The sequence below is a fragment of the Anolis sagrei genome, chromosome 1, assembly GCF_037176765.1.
Source record: "Anolis sagrei isolate rAnoSag1 chromosome 1, rAnoSag1.mat, whole genome shotgun sequence".
In the NCBI taxonomy this organism is placed as follows: Eukaryota; Metazoa; Chordata; class Lepidosauria; order Squamata; family Dactyloidae; genus Anolis; species Anolis sagrei.
Window position 1 is genome coordinate 259,054,472 of NC_090021.1, and position 23,896 is coordinate 259,078,367.

A 23,896-nucleotide genomic window follows, 5' to 3' on the forward strand; every position below is an offset into this window, starting at 1 on the left:
CTTTATTATGGCTTTCTGGGGAGAAACAGTCCATCTACAAAAAAATGGACTTTATTTTTTGGACTTCATACACTGTACTTCATTTTTTGATCTCTAGACTTCATACACTGTAGTTCAAAAACTAAAGGATTTTTAAAAAGCTCACACATTTCTGTTCTTCAGACTTCTCCAGATATGTATGCAACATCTCATCATATCACAAGCTTGTAATTCATAAAATATTATTTCATAACAAACATCGTTTTGATAATAAATTTCATCAGTTGTGCTTCTGCTTAATGCACATACTGCTTTCTGCGAAAGTGACATACAGGGGTTTGGGGGGGGTTAAAATCCAATTTAATAGTGTTTGAAAATGTCAGACAGCAGGTTCGGAAGTCATTTTAAATAGTTGTGTGGTTTATTACTCAAGGAATAAATTGTAGCGTGTTTTATGGTGTGCTTTCATATACAGAACACAATGGAATTTCTGCTTTTAGTTTTCAACTAACCAGTTTCTCATAATATCAAAATTTAGGGAATCATGGTTTGTTTAAGAAATCCTTTGAAAATAAGCTAGGCTGTGAAACCATGATTTGATCCTGGTTTGTTCCTACTAGCTGTAATTTAAAGAAATTACTGTTCCCCGGGTTTATTTTAAAATTCAGAGTGGAAGTTTTCAGTCTTCTCTTAGGCATGGAAAATGGAAGAAAATGAGGGAAAGCAAATTAATGTAAGGCATTCTGTGGTTCATTCTTATGGCTAGAAGTCATAGTTCTTATTGTATCTGAACCTAGCCACTGGAAAAATACATCTTGGTTGTCATTGGGTGATTATTTTGCAGACTTTTGCAGAAATATATTGCTATTTTTAGAACTTGTATGAGAGAGATACATTCCTAACAGATATAATTAAAACAAAAATACTTTGACAAGTTCCATTTAAATTTTAAATTGTACATTTATTTTAATCATTAATGGATTTGCCTCAAGGCAGTTATTATTCATACTGTCTTGAAGTCATGTTTAAAAAGAAAGCCCCACCTCCTTACTAGCTGTATCCCCTCCCACCCACTATTACAGTAGAAGAGTAAAAATTCTGGTGGATTTTCCTACCAAGACTGCTTGAACCGTTTTGCACATAGCATAGAGAATATAGTTATAATGGAATATTTACAAAGGTAACAGCCAGCGTGAAATAGTGGGTTTTGTACTGAGTGTAGGATTGCAGGAAACCAGGGTCAAATCTTTAGTTAGCCTTGAATACCCAATAGGTAATGTAGGGCATCTCACATTTGCTCAGCCTAAGGGTGCATCTACACCAGTGGTTCTTAACTTTCCTAATGCTGCGACCCCTTAATGTAGTTCCTCATGTTGTGGTGACCCCCAACCATAAAATTATTTTTGTTGCTACTTCATCACTGTAATTTTGCTACTGTTATAAATTGCAATGTAAATATCTGATATGCAGGATGTATTTTCATTCACTGGATCAAATTTGTCACAAATACCTGATACATCCACATTTGAATACTGGTGTTATTGATTTTGTCATTTGGGAGTTGCAGTTGCGGGGATTTGTTGTTAAGCTAAAATCAAAGAGCATTCTGAACTCCACCAACGATGGAATTGAAACAAACTTGGCACACAGAACTCCCATGCCCAACAGAAAATACTGGAAGGGTTTGGTGGGCATTGACCTTGAGTTTTGGAGTTGTAGTTCACTTACATCCAGAGAGCACTATGGACTCAAACAATGATGGATCTGGACCAAACTTGGCCCAAATATTCAATATGCCCAAATGTGAACACTGGAGGCGTTTGGGGAAAATAGACATGACATTTGGGAGTTGTAGTTGCTGGGATTTATAGTTCACCTATAATCAAAGAGCATTCTGAACCTTACCAACAATAGAATTGGGCCAAACTTCCTACACATAACCCCCATGACCAACCGAAAATACTGTGCTTTCTGGTTTTTGGAAACCCCTCTTACCCTCCCTCGTGACCCTCCCATGGGGTCCCGACCTCCAGGTTGAGAAACACTGATCTACACTGTGGAATTAATGCAGTTTGACACCACTTTCACTGTCATGGCTCAATAGTATAAAATCATAGGAGTTGTAGTTTTACAGTGTCTTTAGCTTTCCCTGCCAAAGAGTGCTGTTGCCACACCAAACCAGGATTTTATTGAGAGTAAGGCAATGGCAAACCCCCCTTTGGGGAAATCATGCTGTGAAAAAGAGAGAGAGATAGGTTTGCATTAGAATTGTCATAAGCTAGAAACAATTTGAAGATACGTAACAAGAAAAGTTAAAACTTTGAATATAAAAGTACTTAAATATTACATTCAGCTTTCCTCTGAGACCTTGTATATCCACATCCATTACAAATAGTCCAGTTCTTGTTCACCACATATTGCAAATCTCAGACTGAAGATATTGCAATAGCTTAGAAAAAGCAGAGAGAAATGTAAGGCTAGATGTACCTCAGTGTCAATGTTCATACATACTGTTTTTCTCTTTCTCCCCCCCCCCCCCCCAAATATATACATAACTTGGATCAATGCAGTGGTGTACAGCCTTGGCAGTTGTTACAGTACAATGCTAAATACTAAATCCTCATTAAGTGTACCTTTACCTCACTGTGATGAATTTGTTTGCTCAGGGGTTTGTCTAGATTGCATTTGTTTGTTTGTTGTTTCAAACTAGAAATAGTGCACTCTTCTTGTATAATGCAGTTTTCTTTGTTCATAGCCTCTCACTGGCTTACAGTGTTTTAAAGCCTTTTTTCCTGGAAGCTAGACCTCCCATGGGCCTTCTAAGAAGTCTGCCAGACTGCTGGGAATTTTGTTTTTTAAAAGGAGACAATCCACCAGGAATGTAGTTGCCTTGGGGGGGGGGGGGTGTCAAAATCCCAATAATTAATTCTGCCCATCCCATAACTTTTTCCTTCAGTACCCAAATTTCTTGCAATTCAATAACTTAAAACCTGAGTTGAAAAGTTAGAAATCGAGCTTAAAAGGTGCTGGCAAGTTGATCAAGGGGATAGTGAATACAGCAAATAAAGCTAGGTGCCAACAATTTTCAAACTCTCACTCTGCAGTTTTTAGGGACTAAAAGATTTTTTATGAAGGTGCAGAATATCTATTTGTTGGGGGTCAATGCACTCATTGACCCCACATACAAAAAAAAATCTCCCACCCTGAAAATTCCACAGGATTTCACATAAACCCACTGAAAATTCCACATAAACCCCACTTGCCTAGTTTCCAACAGACCTCACAACCTCTGAGGATGCCTGCCATAGATGCAGGTGAAACATCAGGAGAGAATGCTTCTAAAACATGGCCATACTGTGTAGAAAACTCACAGCAACCCAATTTCCACCAAAATGATCAGTCATTCCTAAATCATTTCTTTTTGCACACATCCCATAGATGATTTTGGGTGGAAAAATGGGAAATAATTAGCATTTGTTTTGTGTGTGCAGCTATGGTCAGAAACTGCTTAAAGAGCCACCATTTCTTCTTTTGTGTCTTTGTGGTTCACAAAAGTGAGGTTTTCCAATGTACGCACAGGATGTTTGAAGCGCACTACAGTTGAACAAATGTTTTGGGTAGGAGTTCCTTCCCCTTTGAGGGCATATCTCAATAACTGTACTTTTCAGTTAGTCCTCAACTTCATTTTGTCCAGCACACTGGAAGCCCACAATGCATTATGGAAAAATCTTCTTCATGATTTTTAAAAACGTCTCACTTTTTGTATATTTCTATATATTTTTATGTTTTTATGTTAAATCTGTGACAGTTTTATAGACATGTGTCACTAACAAACACTAGCACATTTTTCTGTTGTATATGCCTTTCCTCTGGATACCATTTGATCTGTCTATGAGTGCATCCACAGTTTAACACCACTATCTTCCATGGAATGCTATACTATAGAAAGCTGAGACTTATAGTTTAGTGAGTCTTTCACAGAAAAAGCTAAAGATCTTTTAAATCAACAAGCCCCATGATTTCATAGCATTGAGCCATGGCAGTTAAAACTGTGTCAAATTGTATTAATTCAGTATTATAGACGCACCTGAGTTATCTCACTGAGACTCATAATACTGTAGTGAAACATGTAAATGATCTTTTGAGGGAAAGGGGTTTTGAAAAAAAATTCAAAAGCAGCCTGAGCAATGTGTGATTTTTTTTAAAAAAATATCAAACAGTTTTGGAAATCCTAGATATGTGCCTATTGACCGGAGCACAAGTTTTAACGGCATCAAATTGATGAACTAGACTAGAGGAATATGACCTCCTTTTAGAAATGCCACAATTTACTATTCAACAACAATATTATTTCAGAGCATTTGTTCTATTTTCAGTAGGTTGATTTTTACCTTGTGTACAATTTACTAGAACTTATGTGGGAAGAAAGCTTTGTATACTTCTCAGATTTGTCACAGTGATGTGTCGCCCTGTGCCCCCATTATAATGTTTCTTTTCTCTTTTTGCTTGGAGCAATCCATTCAGTTCTGTGCTAGAACTGGTTTCTGAAATGAATGAAATTATATTTCTTCATTATTTTATGTCAGCCTTGCTTTATATGAAAAAGATCACATTGCATGCTAAAATGTTATGAGTGTTTAAGACACATATATACACATGAGATAGAGATGTGAACCTACAGCGTAAGGGCTTACCTTACTAATATGGTGCGTTAAGTTCCAGACCTAAAGCAAATATCACTTTAAAGCCAATTGCAGCCTTTTTTTCACTTGCCAGGCCATATCAAATCCCAAAGACATATGTACAAGATCATTTCTTAAGTGTGAAATAGCACTAGAACGCATCATTGAAAACAAAGTACGCAAAAGGTGCAAACAGAGCAAGGTAACAAAACAGTGTTGTATTGTGCAACTAAAAAGTGCTGTATTCGCAAAGTGTTCTAAAGTGAAGTGCCTTAAAGTGAGATACACTTGTGTAACACTGTATCCTTGCATTTGCTTTTAATTTTAAGTGGGCTAATATTTATCCTAGACTCTAAGAATTTTTTTTTAATTTTTTTTGTAGTACTCCCAATGTTGCCCAAGCTCATTAACTAACTTGCAATATAATTAGCAGCTCGGACACCTAAGATGGGTATATTGTTTCTAGAGAAGCAATAGAGTATTAAAATAATTTTGCAGACTTGAAGTTCTAATTTGAACTTCCTTGCCTCCTAAGAAATATCTGTGAACCAAAGGTGGGAAAGGTAAACATTGTGCAGAGATATCTAATGACCTAACCGTAGAACTTAAATTTCAGTTTCAAAATATCATATTTATTCGACTAAAATACATAGGTTTTTTTCCCGTTTAAGGGGCTTTAAAAACAGTTTGCACCTTAGATTCAATGCTGCTTTAGATTCAGTACTGAAAGACAGTACTGATATTTTTGAATGCTGAGATCTAGACCAGTGTGGGAGTGAGTAGATAGATAGAGATATAAGTAAAAGCATACACATTTCAAATAGTAGTCAGAAATTACTATGTTCAGAATTATAGTACAAAAAACATATCAAGAAGCCAGATCTGACCATGGTGGTCCATGCCTCAGTTACATCCCACTTAGATTACTGTAACATGCTCTACATTGGGCTGTCCCTGAAGAGTGCTTGGAAGCTTCAACTAGTCCAAACATCTGCAGCCAAAATACATACAGATGCTGGACACAGGGAGCATGCCACCCCACTGGCTGCCAATTTGTTTCCGAGCCTGATTCAAGTTGCTGGTTTTAACCTTTAAAGCCCCAAATGGTTAAAGGTCCAACTTACTTATCTGACTGCATCTCTTCATACCAAACTTAAGGGAAAGCCCTACTCTCTCATTTGCCACTGTCCCAAATACATTTGGCAGCGGCAAGGGAAAGTGGCTGCCCCGAGGCTTTGGAATACCCTACCCAGAAAGATCAAAATGACACCCTCCTTAACATCATTCAAACATCAGCTGAAGACCTTATTCAAGCAAGTATTCTGTGAATAAATCTAGGCTGATGAGAAACTCAGTCCTCATTGGGTAATGTGAAGTGCAGCAAACGTGAAGTGCAATAATCAAAAAGTGCAATAAGTTCTGTCAAGAGCTGACAATAATGTTTACTTGTTTTAAAATATTTATTTATGTTTGGTGTGGGCTGCTCCATGAGCTCATGAAGAGTCGGAAATGACTGAACAAATACACAAATTATTTTGTATATCCACTCCCTCCTCACCTTTTGATAAGTTTTTCCTACATCAGTAGGTGGTGGTGATAAGATTGCGTTGCCCTGGATCACCAAAAATCCTAATCTGTTTCCCTAGAAATTGGGGGCTCAAGCAGGTAGCCAGACTAACTCATAAGCCTATTTTTTGTGGATAAAATGGGATCCTGATACAAAGGAATCCAAAGTGAGATATAAGCAAATATAAAATTAATGTCTGCCATTGATTCCATGTAATCTATCTATCTATACACATAATAAAAGTGAAAATGTCCATATGTGTATGTGGCAGAGGTGTCCACTTATACAGACAGGATCCTGCCTCCACAAACAGCTTTAACCCACAGTGTTGAGGAGCCACCAAAAGCACTCCCTAAAAGGACATTTCAGGTTATAGTGGGTGCCGTGAACATATCTCCCAAACCCTGCCAATGTACTCCACTAACACCATATTGCCCACCACCCAAGTGAAGGCTTTCATTTGGGGACAATTTCACTCTAGCTTTTTTGCCCACCACCCAAGTGAAGGCTTTCATTTGGGGACAATTTCACTCTAGCTTTTTCCTCAAGAATGGACCTCTCAGGGTTCCTTTCTCTCTCCATGGGTATGGAATTTGCATGACCCCACCCACTGCCTCTCCCTTAACCCTATCCTTTCCTATGGCGCACAGCAAATAGAATTGATCAGCAACTGAACAAGAGGTTTGGGAAGAATTCAGCATGATTTATAGTTGTAGTTCACCTACATCCAGAGAGCACAGTGAACTCAACCAATGATGGATCTGCACCAAACTTGTAACAAATGATGGGATTTGCAGTACCATCACACAATTTGGCTCCCACAGACTACTGCCATCCCCACGAATGATGGACCTGGACTAAACTTGGCACACCAACTCCCCATGAACAACAGAACATAACTGGAGATGCTTGGGGGAACTTGACCTTATAGTTCACTTGCATCCAAAGAAACTGTGACCCCCACTGACAATGGACTGGGACCAAAGTTGGCATAGAGAAACCCCATAACCAACTGAACATACTGCAGGGGTTTGTGGGAATGGACCTTGATTTCAGGAGTTGTGGTTCACCTCTATCCAGCGATACTGTTACCCCCATCGACAATGGATCAGGACCAAACTTGGCACCGAGAAGCCCCATGACAACCTGAACATACTGCAGGGGTTTGTGAAAATGTATCTTGATTTTGGGAGTTGTAGTTCATGTACATCCAGCAATACTATGACCCCACCAACAAGGGATCAGGACCAAACTTGGCAAAGGGAGGTTTTTCCCCCCTGAGATTAAGTCGAGACATGTCTGACTCTGGGGGTTGGTGCTCATCTCCATTTCTAAGCCGAAGAGCCACTGTTGTCTGTAGACACCTCCAAGATCATGTGGCTGGCATGACTGCATGGAGTGCTGTTACCTTCCTGCCAGAGTGGTACCTATTGATCTACTGACATTTGCATGCTTTCGAACTGCTAGGTTGGCAGAAGCTGGGGCTGAAAGTGGGAGCTCACGCCGCTCCCTAGATTTGAACCTGCGACCTTTCAGTCAACAAGCTCAGCAGTTCAGTGGTTTAACCCACTGTGCCACCAGCGGCTGGACAACTGTGCATACAGGCAGGGTTTGGAAGTGATTGTCCTTGGATCTGGGAGTTGTAGTACACCCTTATCCATAGAGCACTGAACCCAGCCAACATCAGATCTGGACCAAACTTGGCACACAGACCCAACATGGCCAATTTTGAATAGTGGTGGGGTTTGAGGTGAATGACCCATGATTTTGGAAATTGCAGTTCACCCACATTCTTGTGCATTTTCTAATGGAAGCATTCATTAAAAAACATCAGGAAAGAAATAAAGCTACAAATTACTGAACTTATATTATCTAACATCCCAAAACAAACAATGCCATTTTCAAAGATGCAGGGCATTGCCAGGCTCCCAGGCTAGTAAGAAATAAAGAACAATAGTAGCTGAACTTGGAAAAGAATATTGGAAGAGGCTGTGTTCCGAATCAGACCAAAGGTCCATCCATTCAAGTGTTGAGGTTGTAGCTGACCTGGGTCTAATCCCAAGATCCTTCCCAATCTTGGAATGGAAATTTATGCAGCAGGTTTGCTCTTTTGTGAAGTAATGAACACTTACCATCATTATCATAATTTTAGAAATGAGTGTGATTTTAAACTGTCATAGGTTCTAGTACTGCACTCTTAATGAGGTGATTATTTCTGAATCCTTATAAATTATAACAACCAGCTAGTCACAAAAGCACTGTTTTTAAACCTTAACATCTTATGGCCCTCTTGAAACATTTTATATAAATACAGAGAGAAAGGAATTTATTTTGTGTGTGTTTTAAATAAAAGGTTCTTGTTTTTTTTATTTATGGATTCAACCTTTACAATAGTTTTTGTCTTACCAACATGCTCTTTCCACTCACTTCATTAAATGGAGAAAGGGCACAGATGCATGCAAATATGTGAAAAAGCTCCGTGTTTTATTGAAAGGCTTTTCTTTATTTTGCCAAAAGGTCAGCAGTTCCCCTTTCAGTTCATTCAGTTCAGGACATTCTCTATTATTACATTCCAAAATGTAAAACTGAAATAGATACTCTCAGGCCATATTTACAGGGCAGTCCTATAATTGAACAATCCTGAGAATGCATATTTAATGCCCTGTCCTGTAATTTTTGTTCTGCAGATGGAATCATCTCCCTCCCTAGTAATCATTGGTGTTTGTGCCTTTTACTTTGAGTGCTGGTGAAAATAAAAAAGGCTTTCATTACTGTTATTACTTGAGAGTGTTTCCTTTTGAGATGGAGTCGAGATACGAGCAGGCTGTGGAAAGAATATAGTTCAAAAAGCTATTTGTTCAAAGCACTTAAAGGGTGGGGGGAAGCTGTCAGTCTTTAGAGGTTTCTGTGTTCAGTGTAAGTTTTTGTTTTGTTTTGTAAATGTACATTTTAAGAAAGTTTTCAGGTTTCTGTAGCCACACAAACTAGTGAATATGAATAGACTTCCATCATTGTGAATGGGTTTGTGTTACCTTGTGATGTGGTTGCTGCTGAGTTCATAATATTCTTTGACAAGCTATGTACTTCTGATGCAATTTCTATGTTAGCTTTGTGGTGTGGTTGATAAGATGCCAGATACACACGTTGTTCGTAAAACTATTTAAATATTGTTTATTGGACATCAGAAAAGCATCTAGTCCTCAAAGTTAATAGAATTACTTGTAATACAAATACATTACTGCTAAAAGCTATTGCTGACTCTAGCATAGGTGTTTGTGGGTTTGCATGTGATAGAAAGTGAGAATATGTGGGTCCAGTGGAGAATAACAAGGACTTGATTGTCTTTCAGTCAAGTTTTTGGAAGATTGGAAGACAATCAAGTCCTCTGTGGAAAATCCTAAGCAGGTGGGTTTGTGATGTGAGGACTGGAAAGGGAACAGTTAAGAAGCAATTATGTAGGAATCTTTAATTATTAGAAAAACTGTCACCATGGAAGATGAAAAAGGCTGTCTTCTCCTTTGTTTCATGTTACTGAAGAAGGCAGTTTTGAAGACACAGTAGGCAAACAACAGTATGTGCTCTTTGACAGTATAGCCAAATGGATTCTATCTGTAAGCAAAGGATGGATGGCCATTGGGTGCTATAGCAACAGATTGCCTTCATGGAAAGAAGGCTGGCTTTGAGGTCGGTGCCACTGATGTGATTTTTCAAGTGTGGATCTGTTTGGCTGATAGGACTCAATTGTTTAGGAAAATGCTTCTTGGAGTTGGGAAGTGTCCAGTTCTCTGCTTTTGAACAGGTCTCTGCTCTAATAAGCAACCACATAAGGTCATTGCTGGGGAATTGGCCATGTCACACTATGGTTATTATTCATCTCTCATCTTTCCATCACCTAACTAGAAAACCACCAGAATCTTTACATGTTGTAGGCCTTGGTAACAAAAGGATCTTATCTCAGTTGCAGAGTGTATGTTTGATGTATATTGTAAACTACGCCTGCAGTCTCTATAGTAAAAGATATCCAGAATTGTCTTGAAGAGCCCTCTGTGGGCCCACCTACCAAATGAGTTGAGGTAGGGGTGAATGAACTCTGTGGCATTCACAGATGCACGGAGTTCAATTGCCCTACTATCTACCAACGGCACTTAACATGACATTCTCTCACATAAAAAAGTTGTGAGAAGCTCTGGAGCTTCTCTGCACTTTGTGGCATGTGAACAGTTGAGCTGCTTCCTATTTGGAAATGGTTGTGGCTGTTCCCAAGGCCATCTCTCTTTCCCCAGGCTCAGGCAGCTCAGGGACAGGAAATGGCACTTACCATCCCCCATATATCATTGGCTGTCAGGGATCATAGTTGGTCACATCTACTGATGCTGGATGAAGTGCCAAAGCAATCAGAGAAAGGAGTGGGGAATGGGGGGGGGGGTTCTTCCCTCTTACCTTTCCTGCATCATTTCAGCACTCCAACCTCACAATGTGGACACTTGCCGATGCTGAATCAGCTTAGTAGCTGGCCGTGAGAACTGCCGTACCACTGATCCATGTACCTCACTGACATATGTGGTCTGTGTAGATGGGCTCCTGGTCAGACTGGGAAGTTCTAGGTATGTAGTACAAAAACGTTACATTTCCAAGGCATAGAATAAACAGTAATGACGAGAGACAAAGCCTTCTTGGTAGTGGCCCTGCAGCAGTGGAACTCCCTCCCCGGTGACATCAGAACAGCCCCCTCGCTCTTAAGCTTCAAGAAGAATCTTAATACCTGGACATTTAAGCAAGCCTTTGGGGATTAATATGACCCATAAGTATGATGGAAGAATGGCAAAGCCATTAGTTCAATATTTACAAAGCTCGGTTTGTGCTAGACTTTTCATATGTTTTAATCGTTCAAAAGACTATTTCAATTGATATGTATATATTTTTACAGTTGTATAAAATTGTGTTTCACTAATATTGTTATTGTTTGAATCTGACATTGAATTATTGCCATAGTTTGTAAGCCGCCCTGAGTCCCCCTTCAGGGGTGAGAAGGGCGGGGTATAAGTACAGTAAATAAATAATAAATACAATAATGGGATAGAAAGAGCATCAGACTGAATTAGTATAAAGCAGATTCATGTTTTAAAAGCAATAACACAAGACTGGTGCTGTGGAAAAAGAAAGTTGGCAGGTGAGTGAACTGAGACAATGTGCCAAAACAAGCAGAAGGGAGAAGAGTTTATGATTAACAACTGGTGGGCCAGATGGCAGTCTTTTATATCTAGATTTAGTCTGGAGTGCTGCTAGTTGCTGCCACTATATTTATGGAAGCAGCTAGGGTGGATTAATCATTAGACTAATAATTAGGCTAAGTATGCTGTGGAGCAGGTTAACACCTGTATGTGAAGGAGTAACGCTGGTTCTTTTTTAGTTATTCATAACCCAGATTACGCTAACTGCTTTGTTATAAACTAACAGTGGCCACATTCCCAATTGTATGTAAAAAAATTTGCATCCTTATATAGCCATTTTATCTTAGGTTACTACAACAAAGAATCTTGTGGTTTCAATAATAACTACTCATATGGAAATGGTTATGTGAAGTCATTTACTTATTCTCACATATAGCGTCTCATTGCAGTCTCATAGTTGATATAATACCGCTCTCAAATGCCTTAAAATCAGAAAACAGAAAAAAAAACCTTTAATCTAATGGGTGTAATGTATGTTCTGAAATAGAAATAGTCACATGCAAATCTGAGGAAGAAAATACCAAAAATACCTGAATGGTCTTTTGGAATGGAGAAGCATTGACACATTTTGTATTTGAGGCTACAATGCATATACAGGCTACCTACATTCCTGTGTGCATAGAAGCTTCAAGTTCTTTCAACCAGAGTGCTTCTTGGATATTTATTTCAAGGTTCCTTGGCAGTCTTTGTTACTGTATATTTTGTGCCATTGTATTGTATTTCTTATTTTAAAAAATCCTACCTGCTAAAAATTGAGAGCTTAGAAATAACTTCCAAGTTTTTCCACAGATAGATAGAATTGTGTTTCTTACCAAAGTTATGGACCACAAGATGCAGACTGAATTGGACATGATTTTATTTAGGCAAATTGGCTTATATGTATTTTACTCTATTTGTATTTTCATTCACTGTTGATGTTTGTTGTTAGAGTGTTTTGATTTTAGACTGTACTGTTACCATTGAATCCTTGCTGTTAGCCAGTCTGAGTCCCTCTACGGGGATAGAGAAGATCAGGATATAAAAGTTTTAAATAAATCAATACTAAGAAAGATGCTGTAATGTGTACATATGTGTTGTTCAGCTTATTTTCTAAACCATTGTTTCTCAAACTGTCCTCCAGGTGTTTTAGACTTCAGCTCCCAGAAATCCCAGCCAGTTTAGCAGCTGTTAGGAATTATATAGTGATTTTATTAGTTGACTCAGAAGACTGCAGTTTCCACTCTGTCCCATCACATTATAGTTTGCCAACAAAGATTCAAAAAACATCATCAGATCTTGATGAAATACTGTTAATTGGGGAAAGGCCAGTGTGGTCTGGTAATTTGAACACTGAACCAGTACTTTGGAAGAATCATAGAATCATAGAATCATAGAATCAAAGAGTTGGAAGAGACCTCATGGGCCATCCAGTCCAACCCCCTGCCAAGAAGCAGGAATATTGCATTCAAATCACCCCTGACAGATGGCCATCCAGCCTCTGCTTAAAAGCTTCCAAAGAAGGAGCCTCCACCACACTCCGGGGCAGAGAGTTCCACTGCTGAACGGCTCTCACAGTTAGGAAGTTCTTCCTAATGTTCAGATGGAATCTCCTCTCTTGTAGTTTGAAGCCATTGTTCCGCGTCCTAGTCTCCAAGGAAGCAGAAAACAAGCTTGCTCCCTCCTCCCTGTGGCTTCCTCTCACATATTTATACATGGCTATCATATCTCCTCTCAGCCTTCTCTTCTTCAGGCTAAACATGCCCAGTTCCCTAAGCCGCTCCTCATAGGGCTTGTTCTCCAGACCCTTGATCATTTTAGTCGCCCTCCTCTGGACACATTCCAGCTTGTCAATATCTCTCTTGAATTGTGGTGCCCAGAATTGGACACAATATTCCAGATGTGGTCTAACCAAAGCAGAATAGAGGGGTAGCATTACTTCCTTAGATCTAGACACTATGCTCCTATTGATGCAGGCCAAAATCCTATTGGCTTTTTTTGCCGCCACATCACATTGTTGGCTCATGTTTAACTTGTTGTCCACGAGAACTCCAAGATCTTTTTCACACGTACTGCTCTCGAGCCAGGCGTCCCCCATTATGTATCTTTGCATTTCATTTTTTCTGCCAAAGTGGAGTATCTTGCATTTGTCACTGTTGAACTTCATTTTGTTAGTTTTGGCCCATCTCTCTAATCTGTCAAGATCGTTTTGAATTCTGCTCCTGTCCTCTGGACTATTGGCTATCCCTCCCAATTTGGTGTCGTCTGCAAACTTGATGATCATGCCTTCTAGCCCTTCATCTAAGTCATTAATAAAGATGTTGAACAGGACCGGGCCCAGGACGGAACCCTGCGGCACTCCACTTGTCACTTCTTTCCAAGATGAGGAGGAAGCATTAATGAGCACTCTCTGTGTTCGTCCACTTAACCAATTACAGATCCACCTCACCGTAGTTTTGCCTAGCCAGTTCAACACCCTGCTCAGGCTATGCAATGACAAACCTCCTTTGAATGAATTGTTCCAAGAATATCCTATAATAGTGTTGTCATAAGTGAGACTCAATCTGAAGGCACATTACACAATAGGGAGTTGATTGGATGGTCCTGGTTCAGATATCACAGCTATGGTTTGAGAGCACATCTCAAAGACCTTAATATTCTAGACATTAGTATTAAAGAATTGTCGTAAAGCAGGCTTGCATAACATATGGCCTGGGGGGAAGAGATATAGTCCTCACAAGGATTTTGTGTGCTCCACAAAGGCTCTGAGCCTAAGCCTTAGAGAGGGAGGTCTCATGTAGCATTACAGCCGAGCAGCAATCAGAACCCACCGTTCCCTCCTCCAAGTGCTTTACTGTTACACATTTCCTTTATATAAGTTACCAAACTATCACAAATAATTATCTAAAAACATAGCTGGATTGTTAATGTGCCACTTAAGAGCCTCTTTTAAGAGAGAGAAAATTGCATATAAAGCACATGAATGAATAAATACTGTATTTAGAATATAACAAATCACTCATCCTCCATTAGTTTTGTGATTGATATTTTCTAGAGGCAGAAAATAAAAGGATCCATCCATTCACCAGTTCACCTATGTGGAAATTTGCAGACTTGCAATATGGAGGTTCTAGTTGCCTGAAAAGCTATTAAAATGTCCAGGCAAACTGCTAAATATTTTGTACTTAGTGCTATAAGTTAAAGATTAGTAACATAAGTTGGGTGTAGTTTATAATGGTGGTCATAACAGAAGCTTAGGTCAATTGACATAGTGTAATGGAGAAGACTGTTCCTTCACTTTGTCACTCAGAAAGATATGCGGAATTGATATAGGTTGTCCATGGCATTGCCTTCTGTAACACTACAGTTTTTCCGATACTTATAAGGACACAGTATTTTATTTTGCATCCGTCTTCTGTGACCTGTCATTCGGTACCATAGTAAAATGCAGACCTTGAGTATAAATTGAAGTGAATCATTCTATTACTTTAAAAGATGGCATTTCAGAACAACCTTTTTGCCCAGCTAAGCATCAATTTTTGAAGAATAACCTTTGGCAACCACAGCGCCCTATGGGGAAGTAATTTTTCATAAGAATCAGTCCTGTAATCATCATTTATATAATTAATATACCAAATTATAGCTTCTCTGTATTAAATCTCTTCCCTATGACAAAAAAGTTGCTTAATGTTTCATTCTTCTTTCTCTTGGTCACTATAGCCAACAGTGTAGGCTCAGTATGACCGTGGCTTAGACTCATTTGTTGGTCACTCTGTTTCATTGTTCTTGTATGTACATGACCTTGAAGAAGCATTTTCTGCAGTGAATTTGCATTGCTACACAAATGTGGAAAACAAGCTATTATTTCATAATTTTACAGTGTTTCTTCTTTCCTTCAAAGGACACCATGGTTTAATGGATGGGGCTTTAACTTACCCAGAGGTCAATCTTTATTGGACAAATGGAATCTTATTCCTGAAGGCATTGACATTTTAATGACACATGGACCTCCTCTTGGTAAGTGACACAACAAACGGATTAAGTTCAGGTATCTTAAGCAGAGAGTGTTGTCAGTGCCTGTTTTGATTTGGTTATGAGGGGACAGTTGGAGCTATATATACCCCAAAAGTTTGCAAGATAAAGACAAGTTGGTCATCTGACTGTTCTACAATGTGCAATTGTATCTTCAACTAGCATCATTAAACACTTTGCAGTTAAACTTGTTTCAGGCATCCTATACTTCTGCTGTTCGGCAATAACAACCCTTTGGAAACTAATTAGGATTCTAGTTTGAATATAGCCTTGTAGAAATATAATTCAGTTTTGCACAAGTTTTTGTTTTTTTTTACTTTAGGTTCTGAATCTGTGTACCAAACATTATGTGCAACATATGAACTGTAGTGCGATCCATGAGGGGTCAGAAATGAAGTATTTATTAGTACTCTTTGTACCTATCAAGCCTCCTGGTAATGTTTAATTGCACCTCCTATCATCCTTCGCCATTGGCCAGGCTCGCTGGACTGATGGGAATCAGATTCCATTCAGCCTGGGGAGGCCATTGGTTCCCCTGTATTCCTTTATGCATTCCAGCATTTGCATTGGAGTTGACTTTCTCTAGTTTTCTTCTGCATTGCTGTTGTAACATTTACATGTTCAGTACCAGGTAGGTGAGGCCAAATGTGCAGGCTCTTCCAGTTTATTTTTCATGGTAACAATGAGGTTAGAAACCCACTCTATTGTTTTTGTTTTCTGGGGATGAATTAACAGAAAACATTTTTTTCTCTCCCCATCCATTCCAGTACTGGAGCTGCAAAATATGAAATACGCTTTTTCAACATGTTACTACTTCCTACAACAAAAATTGTTGAAAATTCCTCCTCTTGTCAACCTGTGTCAGGCCCATTATCCATTTCCTGAACAAGACACAGTTGTGACTGCCACCGCTATTTTAGGATCTCCCCCCCCCCCAAATTTGGTTCCCTTCCCTACTTCTCTTCTCCAGGCAGCAAGGCACTCCCATATAATCTTCTCCGTTATTGTTTTATTCTCCAATGTTGCTTTCCATCAGGAAGAGGCAACAGCAAGCCTACAACATCTGAGTGATTCTCACGGCTGGCTGAAATTTGGTCAGGGACTTCTTACTTTGATACAGAGTTTTAATTATGTATTAAAATACAGTGGATGGCATGCTTTCTAACTTTATGCTTGCCTTCACTTAATATTTGAACACATTAATAGGAGGATGTTTCAGAAGTCTTACCAGGATATTGGATTCAATTTGTTTTTTTTAATTTGGATTGTGAATCACATTGCTGCATATAATTACCAAATTATTTCTTATCCCCCACATACCAGACCTTAACCTGTGTGGCTGAAAATTATGCTACAATTTCTTCTTTTTAACATTGTACTTTACATAAGAAGTGAATGACATGAAGCAGCTGAATGAATGTCCCACTGTGCTGAAATAGCATCGGCCAAATTTGTTCCTGGTGTAACGTCTTTGAAGTTGATTAAGTAACACCAAGGATGAATGTGCTGCTTCCATTCATATTTGATTTAGCTCTTCCCCCACTCAGATCTTTCTACCCTTCTGATCTTTATGCATGCAATATTCCCGACCGCAGACTTCTGTAATAATTGATGTCAGGTTTTATGGATTTTGTGCATTATATGTAGAACTTAGTGGCTTTTCTTTAAAAGTATTCAATTAATACTAACTCAGTGAGAATCATTTCATAGTTGCTCTGAATTCCTTCCTTAGTGGCCAGGTCTCAGACATAATGGTACTTTGGCAGACCTTGTTTCTGTGGAAGCTATGGGCTTGAAGCTCCAATGAGTATGTAAGGTCCCATGAAAATACTTTTCTGTAATCTTCTGCATATAATCCCAATATATATATACAAAGCATAAAGACAGGAGAAAATCCCCTTCATTCCAGATATTCAGTATAAAAATAAGGCTTTGCAAGCTATGCACAAAATGTTATGGAAAGTGGGAACCCCCTTTATCTTCACTATCAAGGAACATATTTTACACACAATTTAACATGCTGACTGTTCCTCAAGACCAAGGATAAAGGAGGCATATTTTAATTCTTTATTGTGTTTACCTTGTGAGATTTATACTCTTTGGATTTTGACTATTGGTATAGATGAGGCACTAGGCATAATGCTGTCCCATATGTGAAAAAAGTAACTATTACAAGCAATCTTACTTGACCAATCTCCAAAGGCAATTATGGAAAGACCAAGGGAGAGGGAAGGAGGGGGATGCACTGCTGCCGGGAATAAATGTCATAGAGCCTCATGTTATGTAGAAGATTCTATACCTGTAGTTTAATAAATCAAATTATGTAGAGAAAAATGTTAATTGGAATGGAGGGGGCAAATCTCACAGGGGAAAAAACCCAGAAACCTAAAATAGGCAAAGTGACAATGAAAAGTTTCTTAAAAGCCATTGAATGCTTTAATGGAGATGTTAGGGTTACAGATAATGCAATAAACCTTCTGTGAGTTATGATTTCCTGAAAGTCTACGTGAAACCTTACCTGAATAGAGAAAATTAAGAGTATTGATTACATTTTGCTTTTAGGTTTTCGAGACTGGGTTCCAAAAGAACTGCAAAGAGTTGGCTGCGTGGAACTGTTAAACACAGTACAAAGGCGAGTAAGACCAAAACTCCATGTCTTTGGTGGAATCCATGAAGGTAAGAAAGACATAACATTTGCTAAAGCAATGCAAGAGTTCAAACACAAGCCTAATTCACCAAGATGTTTGAGCCAACAATAGGCTATTAAACTCCAACCTCTATGGGCCTTGGGATGCTGGAAATTTCCTAGCCCTGCTCTTGCAGAACTTTGTGCTGGTATAAGGGATGTTTTCTTTGATCCGAAGGGGCTTGTAACTGACGAACTTCAGCTCCTCCCTTGGCCTTTCTCTGTGCCTTCTCCCCTCCGTTCTGCCAGCTGATCTTAAATCAGTGGAGCAATTGTGTGGGAGATGCTTCTGCTGTCTTATTTCTGAGATCAAATCACAGAAGATGGTTATGCTGGCATAAGGGCAGTTTAGCCATAAGAAGGCAAGTACAGGCAGTCCCCAAGTTATAAGTAAGATAGGTTCTATAGATACATTCTTAAGTTCAATTTATTTGTAGGTCGGAACAGGTCCAGCAAAAAGTGCACTCCTTGTAATTTGACCAAAAAAGGTGGACATTATAGTTGCTGTGATTAGAATCCCTTTTTAAAAATACACCAAAGCTTCTAAGCAGTTGAAAGGAAAACCATAGAAACAGATAACCCTTCCTCTCCTGTTTGTCCTGCCCCAGCTTCCTTGGGGTGTAATTATACTGTGGAATGAATGCAGTTTGACACCACTTGCCCTGGTTCCTTGCTATGGTATCCCGGGAACTGTAGTTTTACAAGGTCTTGAGCCTTCTCCGCCAAAGTATGCTGGTGCCTTCCCAAACTACAAATCCCAACATTGCACAGCATTGAGTCAGGGCAATTAAAAGTGATGTCAGACATGAAAGAAAGAAGAAGATCACAGGGAAGATGGAGATATTGATAGGAAGAAAAAGAAAAGAGGGTGGAGAGATCAATACGAAATAAAAAGGCAATGGGTTTGGTGTGGTCAATAGGATGAAAAGGGGAAAAGGGCTTGGGGAGATTGATAGGAAGATCAGAGACGGGGCTTGGAAAGATCAATAGGAAGAAAAGGGAACGGGGTTTGGAGAGATATCAATAGGAAGAACAAGGAAAGGGGGATGGAGAGATACAGACACATTTTGGCTCAGCGCTAAGATTTCATGGCAGGGAGGGAGGGATAACTATGAGTTGTACACAAGTCAGAAGTCCGAACTTGGGATAGAAGAAGGGACATAAGGCATCTAATGTACAGGTGTCAAACTTGTGGCCCTCCTGTTGCTTGGGACCCCAAAATCAGTAGCCAGCTTCTCTAATAGTCAGGAATTCTAGGATCTTTGCTTCATGTAGCAGATTGTCTTGGATCAATACTGTATTACATGTTGTTTAAAATAAGCACTTATGGTCAAAGTTTGCATGATAAAATGGGCAAAGAATGTAGGTTGCCCTATAAAATTTGAGGAATGGGAGAAGATTTGGAATCATAAATTGAAATATGCATATGACTGTGATATGAAAGAGAACTGGTACAAAATGATGTACCAGTGATATATAACTCCACAAAAAAATAACAAAATACTACAAAAATGCAAAATAAATGTTGGAAATGTGAAACCCAAGAGGGCACATTCTTTCACATATGGTGGACTTGCAGAAAAGCAAAGCAAACGTCTATTGGAAAGAAATTCAAGAAACAATTCAGAAAATACTCAAAGTGAAAATACAACTCAAACTAGAATACTTTTTTATTGGGAATGATAGATATGGATATCGGTTTCCAAATAACATAATCCATACTTACAAGGAAAACAGCATAAACAAAATTAACAAGACAATATAAGCATTAAAAACCACAATAGCACATATATATTTAAAATAATCCTGCTTATTCAAGGCAATTTAAAAGGCCGGGCCGGCGCTAGTGCACTTTAAAGGGCCTGGGAAATTAGGTAGAGTCTATGGCTGTACATTTCCAGGGCCCAATAGAAGAAAGTAACCTGGGTAATTGGTAGAAAAAGTACCCCTCCCCCACCCACACCCCCTGTCCATTCCTGCTTATCTTTTTTATACCCACTCTTGTTTTTTAGTGATATTGCAAATATATATATACTCTTAATAAAAATTATTCAAAAAGGTATGTATGGTAATAAGGTTATTTAAAGCATTTTGAAAAAATTGACATGATTTATTATTGGTCCCAAGTTCTGAATTATTAAACTATAGACTTTATGAAAGAGTTGTTCTTGAACTCAGTTATTGCTCTCATAAACAGAATTATATCTTCAGCTTCAACCCCCCCCCCCCCCCCCAGTCATTTTCTCTTGCAAAATCCCAGGAGTCTCTTGCTGAATCTTAGGGTTCCAGGAAACCCTGGTTGAGAAACTCAAATTTACAGCATTGGAAGAGAAAACTTGAATCAGTCTATCCTAGGGAGAATTGAATGCCAGTGCCAACATTGGACAATATAATAATAATTGGTAAAGTGTTAGACAAAAAGGGGGAAACTACATTAGAAATAGATCAAGACAATCAAAGAAGTCATGGTCCAGACTTTGCAAGACAGGACTCTTGGAGCTCTCTCATTCTTAAGGTTGCCATACTGCAGACTTGACAATTAATAACAGCCACAAAGAATCACAATTCTAGTAATACAGATGAAACACCTATGCTTGTTCAAGTCCTCATGTTATCCCTGTTTGTTCTTTCTGGTAGAAAAATAGTAAAGGAGATTGTAAATAAATAAATGTGTATGTATTTTGTCTGTCTGATTCAAAATGCCACCATGATTCACCCTAGGGCTTAAGATAAAAGCAGAATGCACTTTTTGTCCTGTCCACTGAACCCTGGCCAAGAAGGCTATGTGATCTTCAAATATAGAGAACATGTTTAAATGACCAAAGGGCAGTCAAAGAAAACAGGCCATCTATTATTTCTTTATGTGCAGCAAGTGAGTTCATTCTTCATAGATTTCCTATAGAAATTCAAGATGTGAACAACATCTCCCAAATACTAAATCACGTGAAGAAGGAGAGGGAAAAAAAGAATATTCTGGATTAAATTCCACATTATTAAATTCTTTTAATAGCTTGTAGACATTTCAGATGAGCTTTTCAAAACATCCTGCCATAATGCTAATTTCAAGTCAGGGAAATTTGTAGCACAATAAGCTTCCGTTGCTGGGCATAAGGTAATAAGAGATTACTTAAAATACATTCTGTAGGGGGTTTAAATATTTAATGAACTGCAGCTTTTATATCCTAGTGAGATAAATACAAGGAGTGCTGTCTGGGAGAAAAGAGCAAGACTTTGTGACCCTAGAACTAAAAATTACACATCTAAATGCTTTATATTTCACATCTCCCCCCACCCCACAGCGGTTCCTCTGCTGCCTCTAATTAAGCTCTCCATAGGCTCACAGCATTAGAGGACGTTACAGACGAGGTGATGGCTCTTCCATGGTATTGTTGATTTTCCTCCAGTCCACATGACTGTAAAGCAAATAAGTTTTTATGCCTGGGTTGTAAAGTCTTGTAAACAAAAACTTTATAATGAAAAACGGCTGAGACTTCACCACGGCACCAGCCACACAAGTTCTCTTACGCATTTGTAGAGACATTGGATATTTGTGTATAAATATTAATGAACATATATCAATGCTAAAAAAAAATACAGGAGGAAAAGAAGAGGAAAAAAGACTTTACTACAGAATGCAAATTGCCTGCAGCTTTCAACTTACGGTGCAAGTTGAAAGTAATCAAAACTTCCAGTGACATTAGTGTTAGGCTGATGGAATGCAAAAGATTCCTAGCATGGGAGATCATTATGAAAAACTACTGTGAGGCCCGATATTGTACAATTTGTTTACAACTAGGTTTTATGCTGTAAGTATAAAATGAATTTAATGAGCATTCAGAACTAAGATGATACAAATTCTACTCATATGGGTTGTCCCATCAGACACAAAGGAAAACTACTCATTAAAATAAGCCAAGTTAAGATTTGACCTAAATTCTTCTTCTTAATGCTTAGATCAGATGAATCCATCTATCCTTTAAACAAAACAAACTGCTAAATGCTGAAGTGGGATTCGGCCTGTGGTAGATAAGGTTACACGTGACCTAAAGACACAGGTTTGCAGTTTGGGGATACTCCTGGACTTGGAATTGAACCTGGAAGCCCAGGTTTCTGCAGTGGCTAGGAATGCCTTCACACATTTAAAACTTGTGTACCATTTGCGTACACTTATGTACTCAAACTGTCCTCCTCAAGATGTTTTGGACTTCAGTTCCCAGAATTCCTAATCGTTGGTAAGGTGGCTAAGATTTCTGGAAGCTAAGGTCCAAAACACCTGGAAGAACAGAGTTTGAGAAACACTGGTCTAGATTATCAGAAAACCAAGGAATTATGGGGAAAGGGATAGGAGTGGAATGTGCTTTGTGTTCAGTTCTTTGGCTACAAACACTTCAAATAAATTGTATTTGAACAGCTGGCTCTTATTAAAGCAAAAAGGGTTATTGTGTTTTTTAAAAATGGAAATTATGTGGTGACATTCAGCTGCTCAGAGTACTTTGAAAGACTCAGCTGAACACAGTTCCCAAGGCTTGCTTACAAGAACTCTTTTCTTTCCGCCAGCCTGAGGCACTGTACTAGGTCAACATTGTTTGTCTGCATTATAGTAAGTGTATCACATTTTCCCTACAGGTTACGGCATTATGACAGACGGTTACACAACGTACATTAATGCCTCAACATGTACAGTCAGCTTTCAACCAACCAACCCACCAATTATATTTGACCTTCCAACCCCGCAAGGATCATGAGGCACTGCTGCATTGGGAGGTCTATAAACTGCCATTTTTCTAATTAAAAAAATACGTTCTCCTAACATGTTTCTTTACAAACGATGTGGGGTTTTTTGTAAATTGTTGGTACAAAAGAAAAAAAATAGAGGTTGTGCTTTTGGGGGCGGGTGGGGTGGGATGCATCCATTTAAAATGTAAAACAAAACATTGTGAATTTGTAAAATGAAGTTTTATGTTTTATTATCTTGCCATTGTAAATTGTTAGTGTTCTCAAAGGACAGCCAAGCTTTCTTTTAATGAGTGAGACACCTTATTTTAATATTATTAAATAAAAATTTAAAAGGCAGTGTTTAGAAAAAAAACACACCCAAATTTGCACAACTGTTATTGTTTGATTTTTTTTCAAAAAAAAGTATTTCGAATGATAAAATGCTACACTCTCCTCTTCTTTCATTTTAAATATGACAAGACAAATAAACTCCATGACCTAGCATTTTGTGTGTTCCTGCACATGTGTGGGCCACAATCCAGCACAGAATGAGATATGTATAAACCTGATGGAAGAGATGGGATGTAACTGTAGAGCTCTAAAAGAGGATGTGGAATGGCCATTCGTTTTGATAGATTGTGGTCTATATTTGAGTATATATGCGCTCCCTCTGTTGAGAAGAATGGAGAATTCCTTCTTACGTACATCCATTGGAGTTAATCAATTTGTCCACTAATATATATGCATTGCATACAGTATACTGCTAGCAGTAATGTATCACTGAAGGGGGGAAACAGCCTTCTAGATTTAGTTTGTCTCTGCCTGCTTTAATGACCAATTAGATAGTGGCATCTTGTATGCAATTATCTAAATCGTCAATGTTTGGGTGAATTTCTTAAATTATTTTAGCTTTAAAAAAATACGGGGATGAAAGCTGCAATGAGCAGGTGTTCCATGCAGTAAAAACATGTAAATGTGGACTCCTTTTAAATATGGATTTATATATATATATATATATTGTGCATTA

At 38.6% G+C, this 23,896-nt stretch overlaps 1 protein-coding gene across 3 annotated transcripts in view; it reads left to right on the plus strand.

Annotated features, from left to right (window-relative positions):
* Positions 1-23,048, plus strand: part of MPPED2 (metallophosphoesterase domain containing 2) — a 166,455-nt gene extending 143,407 nt beyond the window's left edge. For all 3 annotated transcript variants that reach the window (XM_060766194.2, XM_060766203.2, XM_060766186.2), the window contains 3 exons: positions 15,337-15,452; positions 18,030-18,143; positions 22,780-23,048. In XM_060766194.2, the coding sequence (XP_060622177.1) occupies positions 15,337-15,452; positions 18,030-18,143; positions 22,780-22,898 (349 nt within the window). In that variant the 3' untranslated portion in view covers positions 22,899-23,048. The remainder of the gene's footprint in view (positions 1-15,336; positions 15,453-18,029; positions 18,144-22,779) is intronic.
* Positions 23,049-23,896: the final 848 nt, after the last annotated feature.